We start from the raw sequence: 15,207 nt of genomic DNA, 5'->3' as shown, positions 1-15,207 counted from the left end.
TGCATGAGCAGTGGAGACATACAGGGGAAGGGGTCAGCTGTGTGTTTACACTGATGGATGTGGGCGGGAGATGTCGTAGCACAGACATGCAATACTGTGATGATGAGGCATGCTAGTAAAGTCTTTATGTGCTGTGTGTGCTGAACAAGCTAGCTTGGTCTAGGTGGCGATAAGTCCTGACACGCAGTGCAGCCACCATACATCAGCAGCTGACCAGTGCTTGAGGCTACTGGGTATTCATTCCATTGTCAGTTTGCCACTGACTGCTCACAGTTCCTTCCCTGTTGTCTCTCACCAGTAATGTGCTTCCTACCCAGCATGCTCCTTTGAACAAAAAAGAGATGTAAGGGTCTAGCATGGACGAGAGCTGCCCATCAACTGATGCCGGCTTTACTTTCTACCTAGGATTGGGGCTCTTCAGTCGGGTGTGGGTTGGTGCAGTGGCACAGTGAGCGTGGGACTCATGCCTGGGCCTATCCATTCCACTTAGGGCATTACATGGAACATAAAAACGTATTCCACACCTAACCTTCACTCCTCTGTCGCGAGCAAAGTTTAAAATCCAGTATTAGCCTCTAAGCTATGTCAGGAGCAATGACGCCATACTAGAGTCAGCAAGAGCCTCCGGTGCGACTGTGGGGGAACCGCGTTTACCAAAGAAAAGAGCTGGGGAACCACCCCGGGACCCCCAATCTACTTTTGGATTTTCAAAAAATTTGGGCCAGATTTGCAAACCTTCCGCGCTGGATTTGCATCACTTGCGCAAAATGTTTTTTTGTTGGATTTACTTATCAGCGCAAATCGGGTTTTGCTCTGGAAAGTTAATAAAAGTACAATCAAACTACCCTGTCCAAACTCATACATGAGGTGGAATATATCCCCTTTATCTGAGATAATCATTCCCCATATTTGACCCAACTATTAATGTAAACATCAGACACAGATCATATATATATGTATAAAAGAAGCAGAGAACTCTGGGTAGTTCTCAAGTTTAGGTGGAAAGCAGCTCCTGCATAGAGCACTCTCAACACCAGCGACACTCTAGATCTGCTCACCTCAAATGTCTGCTTTTCTATCAAAGTCTTTAAGCATAGGATTAGCACAGAGCCACCCACACCGAGATAGAAAGGGACAAAGTCTTTTGCCATTTCTACAGCAAATTCTATAAGCATAGGACTAGCACAGTGCTGTTCTTGCCGAGCTGTAAAACGACAAAAGCCAATTACCACTCCAGGCACAGTATTACAGATTTGAATGAGTAAAATACCAACCAAGCCAACCTGAAATGAGTAAAAGCAACCCCTGACACAGTGTTTCACTCTCATTAGAGCTCTTCAGAGAAGTATAGCTTTGTCCAGACACAAGGGAGCACCCAGTATATATATATATATATATATATATATATATATATATATATATATATATATATATATATATATATATATATATATATATATATATATATAATTCGACTTGCTTGTGTATTTAGTGTTAATCAAAAAATACATAAATTATTATATATAGTTCACAGTTTTTCAACGCAACAAACAATGGTCAAAGAAAAGAAAAAATAATAAATATAAGTTTCACAACCCCCCCCCCCCCCACCCAACAGTCAAAAAGATCCTTATTAAAATATCTCTACAGACGCTCCACTCATACCTCTATCATCCAACACACCAAAATGAATATACAAAAGGATTACAGCAACAAGAAACAACAGGCAGCTCATTGAATTTAAGCATCTAATAGTTCAAATGCCGGAGTACGCATATTCCATAATCTGAAAAGCAAGTTCTTCACATATATGTACAAAGCAGAGGTCACATCACATTCAATGCAATACATAGTGCAAAGCTACTAAATAGCGGTCAACAGATCTTGCTTTCCCCCATTATATATCTTAAGAAGATTTTTTTTTTAAAGATAATCTAATCATAATCTCCTAGTGGTCCTGCTGTAGTCAGCTCTGACGTGCGTTTCAGTAACACCTTCTTCAGGGCGCTAAAATCTTATATTCTCCACTTCAACAGGGCTGGCAATGGGGGGGGGGGGGGGGGGGGAGTATGGGGAAAATAGCACACAATCGTGTATCTCTTTCCGAGAGGGTTAAACATCAAAATGCCTGCACAATTGCAAGTAAGCTAAATGGGAATCCAGGGAGGCACCTGCTCAAACAAAGGCCACTCAATCCTCAAAATATAATCACACTAGGTCCAGTTTATAGATCCTTCTCGGCACTCGCTAGGGTTCGAAATCCAACCAGAATGTACTCCTAGTTGTGAAACTCTGCTAGGCATCAAGGAATAAATCCTCTCAAACGATGCGTCAAGCGAGTCAACATTCTGCGCCCAGCTCTATCCGAAGCACAGTCAATGAAGCTCGATTACTCTGGAAAGTTCCCTAAAAGTAACCAAGACAGCGCAAAGCATTGCATTGAGTGACTCTGTGACAGAGGGGTGGTACATGGGCATTCCCGTGCTGCCACCCATGCTTTTTGATGCAAAACCCTTTCTTCTAACAGTAGTAGTAGTTGCACGAAAAGATTTACGCCAATTCAAAACCGGCGTTAAAAAGAGAAATACTTTCATTTCGCCTTTCTTTCCCAACATTACAATGTAAGAAACGTTCTAAGGTTAGTCCTAGCATTGTATTTTGTAATGGAAATGAACCCTTCCAGTACAACACCTATGCTAGACTCACATGCACACCCTTGCACTACGGTGCAAAGGTGTGTGCGTGACGCACAGCTGCCCGATGCCGGCGCTAGAGAGAGGGGAGGAGAGTGGCGTATCTGAGTATATATTACGCTTTCCGCTGTTCTCCCTGTAACGCTGCGAGGTGCCACAACTTGAGGTGAGGCCGCGATACCCGGCATGTTTGTAAATATGGCCCTTCATCTCCAAAGCCCACTGAGGGTTCTGACTGATCGCCTGGGTCACAGGAATTATGCGATTGTGTGGCCGCATTAATTTCTGCATAATTGTAGATTTGCCACATTTGCCATATAATCCATCATCTGCCTCAATCTGCAGATTTTAACAACAAAAAATTGTTTTTGGCTCAAATGATTCAAAAGTTACTAAAACGGTGTTGCTGTGCAGTGAAAGGCCCTTTGCAAAGCTGGACTGGTGTCCTTTCTGTTACTTATTGCCATATTTGGATGTTAAACTGGTACTAATGAGGTTCAACCATGCCCAGAGAGTGTTACCAAGTTTAAAAATGATGAAATAAGGAAGCAATACTATTACAAAATGTGCCGCATTCTGCCGCATAATTTGCCCTTTCTGGCCGCTGCCCCCCCCCCCCCCCGTCTCTTCCTATTATTCACTCTCTTTCTGTCTTGCTCCTCACTTACTGAAAACCGTAACTTGAAGAAACAGTTCACAACCTCTTTCCTTCTTTCATTTAGTTGCTTCCCTGTGAAATGGATCCAAAAAAGAAACACTCTTGCGGGAAATGCCCTTTTTCTGACATTTTTCTATTCCAAAGTGCAGCGGGATGGAGAGAAATAGAAGGTTTTAAATATGAAGAATAAATACATAACTAAATAAAGCAAGACAGAGTGGTTGCAAAGCGGCCAGATTGGTTTTATTCACATCCAAACACATCAGCCTCACTTTACAGAGTTTGCCAGCGAAGCGCTACTTTTGTTTTCTCGTCTTTCTTTGAACAGCATTGTTGTCCCCAGGTGGGGAAGTGCACCGTTCCTGGAGGTACTGCAATACCTGGTTGATGGGTGGATTGGAAAACACAATGCGTACCATGGCTCTGTTTATGGATGTGGTCTTTTTAAACCATACTGCTTACGTTTATTAAGGATATAAGCAATGGACATTGAAACGGTTCCCTTCAGGGCCCTGTAGTCACGTCCTTAACTTTTCAGGTAAAACCACTCGCTCATTTCTGAATAGTGAGTGAGAGATCGTTAAGGTAACCATGTTGTTTCTGCTTACATTTCACATGCTTTACTTAATCTTGCATTCCCTATGAGTGTTTGCTTTAACTTTTTTTTTTTAGGCAGCACATTACTCTTATCAAGTGCATAATTTGTTTTGAGCCACATCCAAGTGTTTATAGTAGGCATAATAAGGTTGTAGCTGAAGGCAGTGCGAGTTTCTCTCAGTGGGGCAGTATGGTGTTCAGTGGGGGAGAGGATGTGGCACTATGGCCAGAGCGGTCGAATTTGGAACTGGGGAACTGGGTTCAGCCTTCATGACCAGTCCACCAGACCCCTCTACTGAGGGAGCACATTCCCATGCTAGACCGTACTAGGCCCCACTGGACCTTAGAAGGCTTGATGTCTTAGCACAAGCAGGTGTACCCTAGTGGTGTCAATTGTGGGTTAACCTTGAAGGCCTGTCCACCACAATCCATACTGAAGTTCATCTCCAGTCTTGCGGGCAGGCCTACGAAGCAGCACACCCTAGAGCAAAAGTGATCCAGTCACTGTGACTGTCACTGAGGTCACATGAACCTTGAGCAGGTTAGGGCGGTGCGAACGGTGTGACCGCACTGGGTACCTATTTCGGGTGGGTGCGTAGTGTTTGCAAGTATATTATGGTTTTTAAAAAACGTGCTGCCTCTTTCCTGGCCTCCAGCAATTTTCAGAAACAATAAAAATGTCATGATAACTTCGGGGATTAATATTCTTCCTAGAGAGAAATCAGAGTTTTGTCTAGTGGAAGGGTGGACTCCTGGAAAGGTAGCACAGAGGGTTAATGCGCCTGCTGCAAAGAACATGTACCATGCAGATCACAAAGTGCACTGCTTTAATGGGGGGACCATGATGAATGGTCATTTAATGTCAGCTGTAGATGATGGATCCCTGAACAGTGTCATGTATGTGCATGTTTGCATTGTGCTGAGGGGATTGCCAGGTAATTGTTCACGCAGCTCTCTGATGGATGTCACATGCGGTTTTTCTGAGTCCCCAGATAGATCATGCAGTCTGGTGTGTTCTCTTTTGTACTGCCAGTCACTACCAGTCACCGGTGTATTCAACTGTGTAGGCTTGGACCGTGTCATGTATGTGCATGTAACTTGCATGATCGAGGCAATTATTAGCGGCGATACTACATGTCTCTCGGTCCTCTTTCAAGTGCTTGCCGTCCTTTTTCCCCTGCAATCCCCCCCCCAGGGGCGGCAATCTGAGGGATAGCCCCGGGCGTCACAAGCTCTAGCTACGCCTCTGCCCTTTCTTGTGCAATTTGGACCTCTGCAGCCACATAATTCCAGTGGCCCTGCCTATGTCCTAGTTGGACTGTATTCAGGTTCTACATCCACATAATGAGCGTCTATGTAAATTGCTGCACTTTCCAGAAAGGGTGGAGTGCTGAGACCGGCAGGTGGTTAAGGACAAGTCGGGCTAGTTGAGCGCAGGCCATTGGCCAAGGAGGTATAGTGACCGGGAGAGGACTACAAAGGCTACTTTTGACAGCTTAACAGGAAACATGAAGATTCCATATCCTGAGCAACAAGAGTTGGTAATGAACTCTAATTCCTCACGATATTGAACCTTAATGTTTTGTACATGTGTAGACTGCGGTCCACATAGTTGGCAACGCTGGGTGGTCATTACCCAATATCCTTGGAGCATTTTCATCTGAAGATACAATGTTTGCTGTATGACTTTCATGACTTTAGTGCACACCATACCCATCCACCCGCATTTTTGCTTTCTAGCTTTACAGGAAAGATCAATAAGGCATCTTACATGTCGGGCCTTAAAGGAGAGCCGTCCGGCCATCTCCATTCCCCGTCCTTATTCCGGAGTCCAACCCAGTAATCTTTGGAGTCTTTGAAGCGGGTGATGATGGCCTGCAACCAAAGATCAGACTGGTTAATGACGGTGGTTACTCAACACAAAGGCAGCAGAACCGAGTATTGATACAGCCACTGGCCTTGACAGGAGGGAGATACAGGTCTTAAAATCACAAGAAAATCTCCCTGTTCAATACAGATATAGAGGGGCGATACTTTCTAGGACCATGAGGTCACCATGTAAATACTCCTTCCAGGGCATCCTTAGATGGTCTCAACAGTGTTTAGAGTCTGAAGACGCCGCCTCCAGAGGGGTGAGACGCCGCCTCCAGAGGGGTGAGACGCCGCCTCCAGAGGGGTGAGACGCCGCCTCCAGAGGGGTGAGACGCCGCCTCCAGCCACCTGTACTGCCTCCTGCACAACCAAGAAATGTTTTATCACATACGGGCCCATGTGTTTTTCATCTGCTGCAGCTTTAACAATCTTTGTAGGACCATGAAGTCACCATGTAAATACTCCTTCCAGGGCATCCTCAGATGGTCTCAACAGTGTTTAGAGTCTGGAGACGCCGCCTCCAGAGGGGTGAGAAGCCGCCTCCAGAGGGGTGAGACGCCGCCTCCAGAGGGGCGAGATGCCGCCTCCAGAGGGGCGAGACGCCGCCTCCAGAGGGGCGAGACGCCGCCTCCAGAGGGGCGAGATGCCGCCTCCAGAGGGGCGAGATGCCGCCTCCAGAGGGGCGAGACGCCGCCTCCAGAGGGGTGAGACGCCGCCTCCAGCCACCTGTACTGCCTCCTGCACAACCAAGAAATGTTTTATCACATACGGGCCCATGTGTTTTTCATCTGCTGCAGCTTTAACAATCTTTGTAACATTTTGAGAGTTCAAGGGTCAATTATTTTCATTTTTATCATCTTGGATGTTTTCTCTTTTTTTTGCAAGTATTCTTTTGACAGTACCATGTTTTCTGATACAGGGAGTCAAAAACCAGCACTACAGTTTCATAGTACGGAGAGGCAAAAAGGCTTAAAAGCACTAATTCTTTTCTACCAGGAAATGTCCAGAGACACCCACATGAGTGATGATGTGTCAATGTTTACTCAGGCCTTGTGGGATGATAAAAGGCACCACATACATTCGTCAATATCACTCGTTTTTGGGTAAGTAATGTTCAATGGTTTATTTTTGTGGGCTGATTCAAAGGACATTTGCAGGAGTAAGTTCAATTTAGAGGGAAAATTCACTTTTCCAATTTACATAAAGAGACTTGACACAATTACAGAGATGCACTCATGCCCAATATCATCCCGGAATATTGAATGTGTAAATGCACGCCCAGAGGAGGTTGTGGGTACTAAAACATGTCATCAAAACCCAGTCCTGTCTTGAAAACAACCAGATATTAACTCTGTCAAGGACAGAAGTAAATCCATTTCCAGGGTGGGAATGGGAAGAGAAGAAGCCTATATAAGTGCAGTGCTGCCGGGGACGGGGTTTCCCCAAGGGAACATACATATCTTACTGCCACAACGCTGACATCCATCATCGTCCTACCTTGTCCTGTAGAGTTGCTATCGTAGACATGTTTGCATTTTGCGAAGTGCAGAACGCGTGACTTGCATCCCAGGACTTGGTCTCGTTGGAAAACAGGTAGCACCTTCCTTCGTACCACATCCACTGACGCGGGCAGGGGGGGTCCAGGCCTCAGAGGGGACAGAAAGTAGATGATTAGGACATGAAAGATGGTGCTTTCTTCTCAGTCATGAAACTGTGGAAACCTTGATGTAGGAAACCCTCTTCTGTGGACCATTTCCTTACAGAGAGATGGGACTGAGGAGCCTGGGGCTCAGTGGAAAAGTGCATTGTGGGTAGGCCTGTGGACAGGGAGCTGCAGCTCTTCAGAGGAGCTATAATGAGGGGTAATAGTAAAGTTCTCTTCTTTTAAAACTATAAGCAGTAGGAAGGAAGCCGTCTTTACCAAGGTCCACCCGGATCATTTTTTCCCCTCCTAAATTGATACTTTTCATTACCTGTTTGTTTGCAAAAATTACAAATAGTATGATATTTTCACATGACCCCTCAAAGGAGGAAGGGCTCAAAATAATCAATAAACACATTTTATTGTTATTTGTTTAAATGTCTATTCTGAAAGATGTTTCTTGTAGTTCAGGAAGAAGGGGGCAATCTCTACACAACCATAGTAAATTTAGATTTGGTTTGCGTAGGTATCGAGTATCCGTAGACAGTATATTTGTATGAAGTGGGCGTTTGGTAGCACAACATAAGTAGCGGTGGGCGGTTAACTTCGCTCCTTACCAACTCCGCGTTCCATTGGGAACACAGAGTTCAGGCAAAAACTGCTCCTGCACCCACATCCCTGTGGTAAAACAACTTTACCGTTACATGCTAAAAAGCATATAGGCAATTCACAAAAGTGAACTTTGAAACATTTCAGGCAGTGAGAGGTGATGATTTTGCAGTCCCCCCTAACCTGGGAGGGGGAGTGGGGACCAAGCAGAGGCCTTGAACACAAAGAACACATCATGCTGAACGACTCGGTGGTGGTCCCATCCTCCTAGGACCACCCCAAGCAAAGTTATGGGAAAAAATACAATCCCAACCCAAGGCCCCGTAAAGCATTATGGGGCGAGATTCTAGAGTGCAGTGAATATTATAGTATCGGCTCGCTGAGCCGGCAGAGCTGCTGAAGGAATGGTTTCCTCCAAGTCTGGTGGGTCTGATGGAGGTGCCCATCCCACCGGGCACCTCAACAGTGATTCTTGGTGGAGGGCAGCTCGGGGAGCCCACCCCGGCTGTCGTCGCCAGCTCCCTGCCCCAGCAGCACCCATGCGTGCTGTCTCAGTCAGGAGCTGGTAACAGCGGGCAGACGGCAGCCCTCTGAGGTCGCCTCCTGATCCCTTCAGACACCAGCACGGAGGAAACACACAAAGCGGAATAGGGTCCCGAGGACGCAAGGAGGAGGGCAGCCCATCGCCAGAGAAGGCCCCAAGCTGCCCTCCACCAAGGATCACTGTTGAGGTGCCCGGTGGAATGGGCACCTCCATCAGACCCACCAGATTTGGAGGAAACCATTCCTCAAGCAGCAGAGGCTCTCCCCGGCTCAGTGGGAGAGCCGATACTATAATATTCACTGCATTCTAGAATCTCGTACCATAATGCTTTACGGGGCCTTTGGTTGAGATTGTATTTTTGCCCATAACTGTGCTTGGGGTGGTCCTAGGAGGATGGGACCACCACCTTATCGTTCAGCATGATGTGCTCTTTGTGTTCAAGGCATCTGCTTGGTCCTCTCCCTAGGTTAGGTGGAACACCAAAATCACCTCTCTCACTGCTTGTATATTTCACTTTTGTGAGATAACCATCTGCTCTTTAGCATGTAATGGTAGAGTTGTTTGTTATTTTACCAAAGGTGTGTGAGGCTTCTGTTTTATTAATTAGGGTGGAGCAGACTTTTTACGCGGAATTCCACGTAGTATTACTCCGCCAACTCCGCCCACCCTTAAACATAAGCTGGTAGCCAGACAGCATTGCACAGCGCTAGGGGAAACAAAAATATTGATTTCTGTACATCAGTCAGGCATGTACACATTTAAATTGCACAATGGCATTATAGGTTCACAATTTTACTGTTACTTTTGTGACATATTTACAATGTATGTGTAGTTAGTTAAGCGATTTGCCCAGAATCACAAGGCTTTCAGTGAAGTGCTGGAGCCAGGACTGGAATTGCAAGCCACGAGGTTCCAAAGTCAACAGCTCAGCCACTAGACGACACGTCTGCCTTGGTAATGTACATCAGTTATTTAGGGATTTGCTTGCATTTGAGAGAATCTACGTAATTATTCAATTAATTTTAAAGTTTCTTTCAGAGAATAGATCATGTAAAGGCACCAGAGCTGTACACAACTAGATTTCAAATAGTAAATCTACCCATAAATATGTGCACTTTCCCCAGTTAAAATCAGGCTGGAGTTCAAATAGTTAATTCAACAACCCGCCAAATATAAGCACTTTCTCTAACATTTGAAGAACTGGTATTAGAATAGTAAATTCTTCCTCATCCAAGAATAGGCAATGTTTGTGGGACTGGAGTTAGAATGTAATATAATCAATGTTTGTGTGGTTGGGTCAGTGTAAGGAATATATATTTTTTAAGTATACTATTTTTTTAATTGTTAATAGTATGTATATGATATGAATACATTTTTGTGTTCCATGTTTGGAAAAGTCAAGATATGTTAAATTAATATACTTACTTTTTTTAAAGATGTTCTTTTCTAAGGAGTTATTTTTCAATATTTACTGGTTTATGTTTGTTAAGGTTTTTAAAATGTTTCTTTGTCCGTTTCATTTAGTCATGCATTTAATGGTAAAGATTTAGGGCCTCATTTTGAAGCCGGTGGGACGAGCGTCCTACCGGCATCGTGTCACAAACAGGACCGCCTGACAAAGAGTAGGCGGCCCCACTTCCCAAATGACAACACGACCGCGTTCACGGCGGTAAGAAAGCGTATATTTCCTATTGCGGCTTGGCTGCAGGCTGCAGCACAAGCCGCAATAGGAGAAATACACTTTTTAAACATTCATGTTTAGGGAGGCACCATAGGCGCCCCCCAGGGTTCATAGCTGAGGGCCGCAGGGGACAGGGGCCCCAAAAGATCCTTTCCTCCAGCCTTTTCATGGCAGAAGAACCAACATAAAAAAGCTGACGGAAACGTGCGTCGTAATCCCCAAGGCAGAGCCTGAGCAGGCACCGCCTCCATTTGGGGGATTACGATCCATCCTCAGCCCCGGCGGGCTGCTTGAGCCTGTAGGAGGTGGAGCGGATTCCCCCCTGCAGGCATCGGTTCGACCACCTCTATCATAATACGGCGGCCGGACTGATGCCTCAGATGTCAGGCGGACCTCCACCGATGAGCTGTCCGATGGCCTTCCGCCCAACATTGTAATAATGCCTATAGTTTTCACCTTTTGGAAAACGAATTTTAAATTCTTCGTACAATCAAATGTAAATTTATATTGAAGAAGGTATTGTAATTAAAAGTATATAATATAAATATTTTTTTTTATGTAAGGATGTTTCTATGATATTATTTAAAGTATAAGACGCGACAAATTATAGAGACTGTTTAGATTGAAAATGCATTTTTAGAATGTTATTAAAGATATTTTTTATTTATTATTAATTACATAAGTACATTTAATCAATTAGAATCTTTTTCTGCACTATTTTTCCAATATTGTTGTTAAACTGTCAATTATTGCAAACAATATTTTTTAATTTTGTACATTTATATTTTTAACAGTTTTGTTATTTTAATTTTAAACATGTTGAATCAATATTTTTATTACCGATGTCTAGAGAATCTTATTTTTGTTTGCTACTTAGGAGTTACCCCAGTGCATCTAATGAATGTACTCACCTTCTGAGCCAGGCAGTGTGTATCCGGCTGCCACATCCATTAGCATATACCTCACCAAATATCTCATGGTTCCTGCCTACACTCGGGTGACCCAGTGCTCACCAGTCAGCTTTCCCAATTACCAAATCAGGGGGCCAGGAGCTGAATTAAAATTACCCCCTCTTGTATGACTACTGACATTTAAACAGATCTAATAACATTTGCTGTCCCTGATCACTTCACCAATAGACGTGAAACAATGGTGCCCATCACAAATTTAAATATGTTTAGAATGCAAGTAACTAACTAGATTTTGCCAATTGCCTACACCTGAGTAATTTTCCACCCCCCTATCCTATCCCATCTCATCCCTTCAGGGCCCATTAAACTGAATACCCCCTTTTGACACCTTTCTCCATACTTCGGTTTTAATACATCTTCTGCGTTTTAATGTATCTCGCAGGGCAGTCTGCATTTTATTTCTATGAACAAGTGTTACCAATGATGCATTAACTGTTGGCTTGGAGAATCTTCTTTTCCCGTCTTAAGTAATCCTACGCTTTTGCTGCTAGTCTCGATACCCAAGTCTCTGAAGAGGTTTTGGTGTCTTCGGAGACGAGTGGGACTCCTCTCGGTATAGCTAGCCCTGCCCTTAATGAAGTCCCAGCCGGCCATCTCTTTCTAATAATGGACCCTCGGATTTGCATTAATGTAATACTTACTAGTAATAGATTCCAAGATGCGATCCCTCCTTTCTTGTCCATTCTGCTGTACTGTAGTAGCAAAGAAGGCATGTGTTGACTTAAAGTCCTCTGAATTATTTCTAATGCAATGCACCACAATATACTGCTTAGTTTATCATTTCACCCCACATGAAGGCAGGTCCAATGAAGATAGCCGAGGCGACAAACCTCCAGATTGCCCTCAACAGAGACCCTTCTCAATTTACTATCAACATGTTGTCACATTAACCCATGTTAGGGAAATTTCTAGGCCAGGGCTCCCTTTGTCCCTCTCTAATTGCAGATCAGAAATGTTAATGGCAACCAGGTGCTCATTTGATTGTGCCCATAGTGTGGGTACTCCTGCTTGGAGCCCAGATCTGTCCCATGCTGCTGCTCAATGGAAGATTTTAATGTAGTCCACCACTGCAGATCCCAAACAGCTACATACTATGGCTGTATTTGGACAGCTCACAATGACAATCAGACATGGGAACATATTAACAATGTCCATCCCAGCAGATCAATCCACCATTTGTTCCTCCAATCTGTAGCTTCTTTGTCTTTGCCAATGGTTTTTAGCCGCACTGTACAGCATCCCCAATGTACAGGTAGGTGCGCGCACCACTTAAGATTAGGATTGGTAAATAAAAAGAATAAGTAGTGCTAAATCGTTTTCTTTTTCAGAAGTGGGAACTGGGGTGGGCTGAAGCAACACTGAAGGCTGGGATGCAACATGGAAAGCCAGTCTGGGGGCAAGCAACATGGAGGGCGGGATGGGGAGGAGAAGCAACGTAGAGATGTCAGGAACGAAGCACAAGGGTGAGAAAGCAACGGGGGTAGAATATCAGGGTGAGTGCTGAATGGCGACTGGCAGGTAGAAGCACAAAGGTGACAGACAGCAACACGGATTGCAGGAGGAGAGAAGTATGTTGGAATGGGTAAATACGATGTCAATAAATACCATGGTATGAGCAGGCCCGACATCGGCAATACCAATAAATGTGATGTCAACGTATGCCATAACCTGTGCCCACATAATGTCAATACCTATAAATGCGATGTCATCTTATGCCATAACCCGTGCCTGCATACCCATGTCAATACTCATAAAAGCAATGTCAATGTATGCCATAAACTGTGCCCGCATAACAAGGTCAATACCAATAAATTCGATGTCAACGTATGCCATAATCTATGCCCGCACAACACCGTCGATACCGGCAGTAACGATGTCAATGTATGCCATAATCCATGCACGAACGACACTGTTGTTATCAGTAAAAACAGTGTCGATGTACGCCATGATCTTGGCACGCATAACTATGCTAATATCAGTAAAGACAATGTCAATGTACGCTATGACAATTATACGCACAATGTTGAGAATGTCGATAAAAATGACACCAGTGAACTCGTATCACTGCTGTCGCATTTACCCAAGGTGGCCTCCCCATGAACCCAGAGTCAGAGATACATGGTCAGGCAGGTCCAGTGACCCACACACGTCTATCAAATGACAGGTCACAGATATGGTCTCTCTTAGCCCAAAGACAAAACCCTGATCGATCCCACAGATAGATAGTTGCACCACAAAGAGGTCCGAGGAAATTGGCCCCAGTTAAACAGGATTGGCCAAAGGCTCAGGTTCCCCAAAAACACCACAATGCGAGATATCTAGATAGAAACTCTCAGTGAATCACGTCACGACATGCACACCATAGATAGTGATCACGCGATCCTCATACCGGACCTCTGGACACACACACTGGCTCACACTAGCTCTCCCTGAGATCGAGAGCCATCTGCGTCCTAACAGATGACCAAACTTGTTAATTTATGACTGAGAAGTTTTTTAAGAACGCAGGAATTACTTTATTGTACCTCACGAGGAGGAGCCTTCCCTGGCCGCTGTGTTTAATTAAACTAACATGTTCTTGGTTTGCCAAATGCCTCTTGTCTTTTCATTTCTTTATGGTAAATTCATACCAGAGCAAGAAGCACACAAGGGAGACAGATAAACACATGCACTACCATGGATTGATTAACCCAAAACAAAAAACGTAGTGTTTGACAAGCAAGCAGTGGAAGCATAAAAGTCAGCCAATCAAAAGACGGTAAAGAGGCTATGCTCGATGGGAGGGACAAACACAAGCTGGCGCACTAAAAAAATAAAAAAACAAGAAAAAAAAAAAAAAAAAAAAAAGCAGGCAAATGGCAGTGACAGACATTACTTGAGACAGTGATTGCTGGTACGGTCCACCGGCACTCATTTTTGGAGATCAACACTTATTTTTGCTCTTCAAACTTTTCCCGAGAGCAAGAGAGGGAAAACATACCAAGGGGAAAGATTGAGGAAGAGAAGCTTCGGACTCAGCTAGGGATCCGTTTTCCACCTGTATGAGAACCATCTTCAACTGGTTGAAAACAAATAACTTGCAATGTAATCCAGAGAAGACGGAAATCTTTCTCTTTGGGCCGATTCGGTCTCCTGGTTGGTTGGGTTGTTTGCTCCACCCCTCCACCACTCACGGACCCTGCAAGAAATGTGTGTTTTATTTAACAATCATCTCTCTTTCAAAGGCCAAATTTACTCAGTTGTAAGGGTGTGCTACTGGTTAATGAAGGCCTGAAATGTTTAGTTTTAATTCCCTGGAAAGCCCAGAAAATAGTTGTTCAAGCATCCATTTTTTCTAGATTGGATTACGCCAATGCATTACACCTCGGCCTCCCAACCTTTCTGGCTCAATGCCTGCAGAACACAGCAATGCGCTTCTTATTGAATTTTGGAAGAATAGTGTTTTCTGGGAGACCATAGTTCCACACTTTGGACAAACTGGTCATGCTCTGGGGTGTTGTCTTGCACCTCATTGGACAGGAGTGCCTTCCTGTGTGACCCTCAGAGAACACTGAATAAGTTTCCGAGTGGGGCAGTGCCGCTCAGCTCTGCTGCTTGAAAATGAGAGATGGATTGCCAAGTTGGAAACTTGATTTGCACCATTAGGCCCTGCACCCTGCATTCTGACTGATTGCGCCTGCTGCATTATCTAGAAATAAGCCCTGTGGATGTACCTTGTTGCAAGAGGAATATAGAGCGGGCTCCATGAAAGCTACAGGTTAACAGAGCTCACCTGCCTCAACTCTACCAAGAACCCCCCCCCTGGAGTGTATCCAGTGGACTTTAAAGGGTGTTGCCCACGTGCATTGTGGGAATTGTGGTCCCAACCTTTCAAGGACCATCTTTGAGATTCCAGACCCTTGGATTGTGTTTTGGACACTTTGGACCCTCAAAAGGAACT

General features: G+C 44.5%; 1 protein-coding gene across 5 annotated transcripts in view; it reads right to left on the bottom strand.

The window, feature by feature from the left end:
• The window catches only part of LOC146813413 (early activation antigen CD69-like), a 74,311-nt gene that overhangs the window by 25,414 nt on the left and 33,690 nt on the right, over nucleotides 1–15,207 (bottom strand). For 3 of the 5 annotated variants that reach the window (XR_014966972.1, XR_014966973.1, XM_085620188.1), the window contains exons 3-5: nucleotides 11,909–11,959; nucleotides 7,318–7,466; nucleotides 5,720–5,823 (exon numbers count right to left, since the gene is read on the bottom strand). Coding sequence is in view for 3 of the 5 variants with exons in the window: in XM_085620188.1 (XP_085476314.1) it covers nucleotides 5,720–5,823; nucleotides 7,318–7,466; nucleotides 11,909–11,959 (304 nt within the window). In the remaining 2 variants the exon portion in view is untranslated. The remainder of the gene's footprint in view (nucleotides 1–5,719; nucleotides 5,824–7,317; nucleotides 7,467–11,908; nucleotides 11,960–15,207) is intronic. The other 2 variants (XM_085620189.1, XM_085620190.1) reach the window with 1 other exon arrangement.

This window comes from Triturus cristatus, chromosome 7, assembly GCF_964204655.1.
Source record: "Triturus cristatus chromosome 7, aTriCri1.1, whole genome shotgun sequence".
Taxonomy (NCBI): Eukaryota; Metazoa; Chordata; class Amphibia; order Caudata; family Salamandridae; genus Triturus; species Triturus cristatus.
Note: the sequence above shows the minus strand (reverse complement) of the source record. Positions and strands in the feature narration are given on the sequence as shown.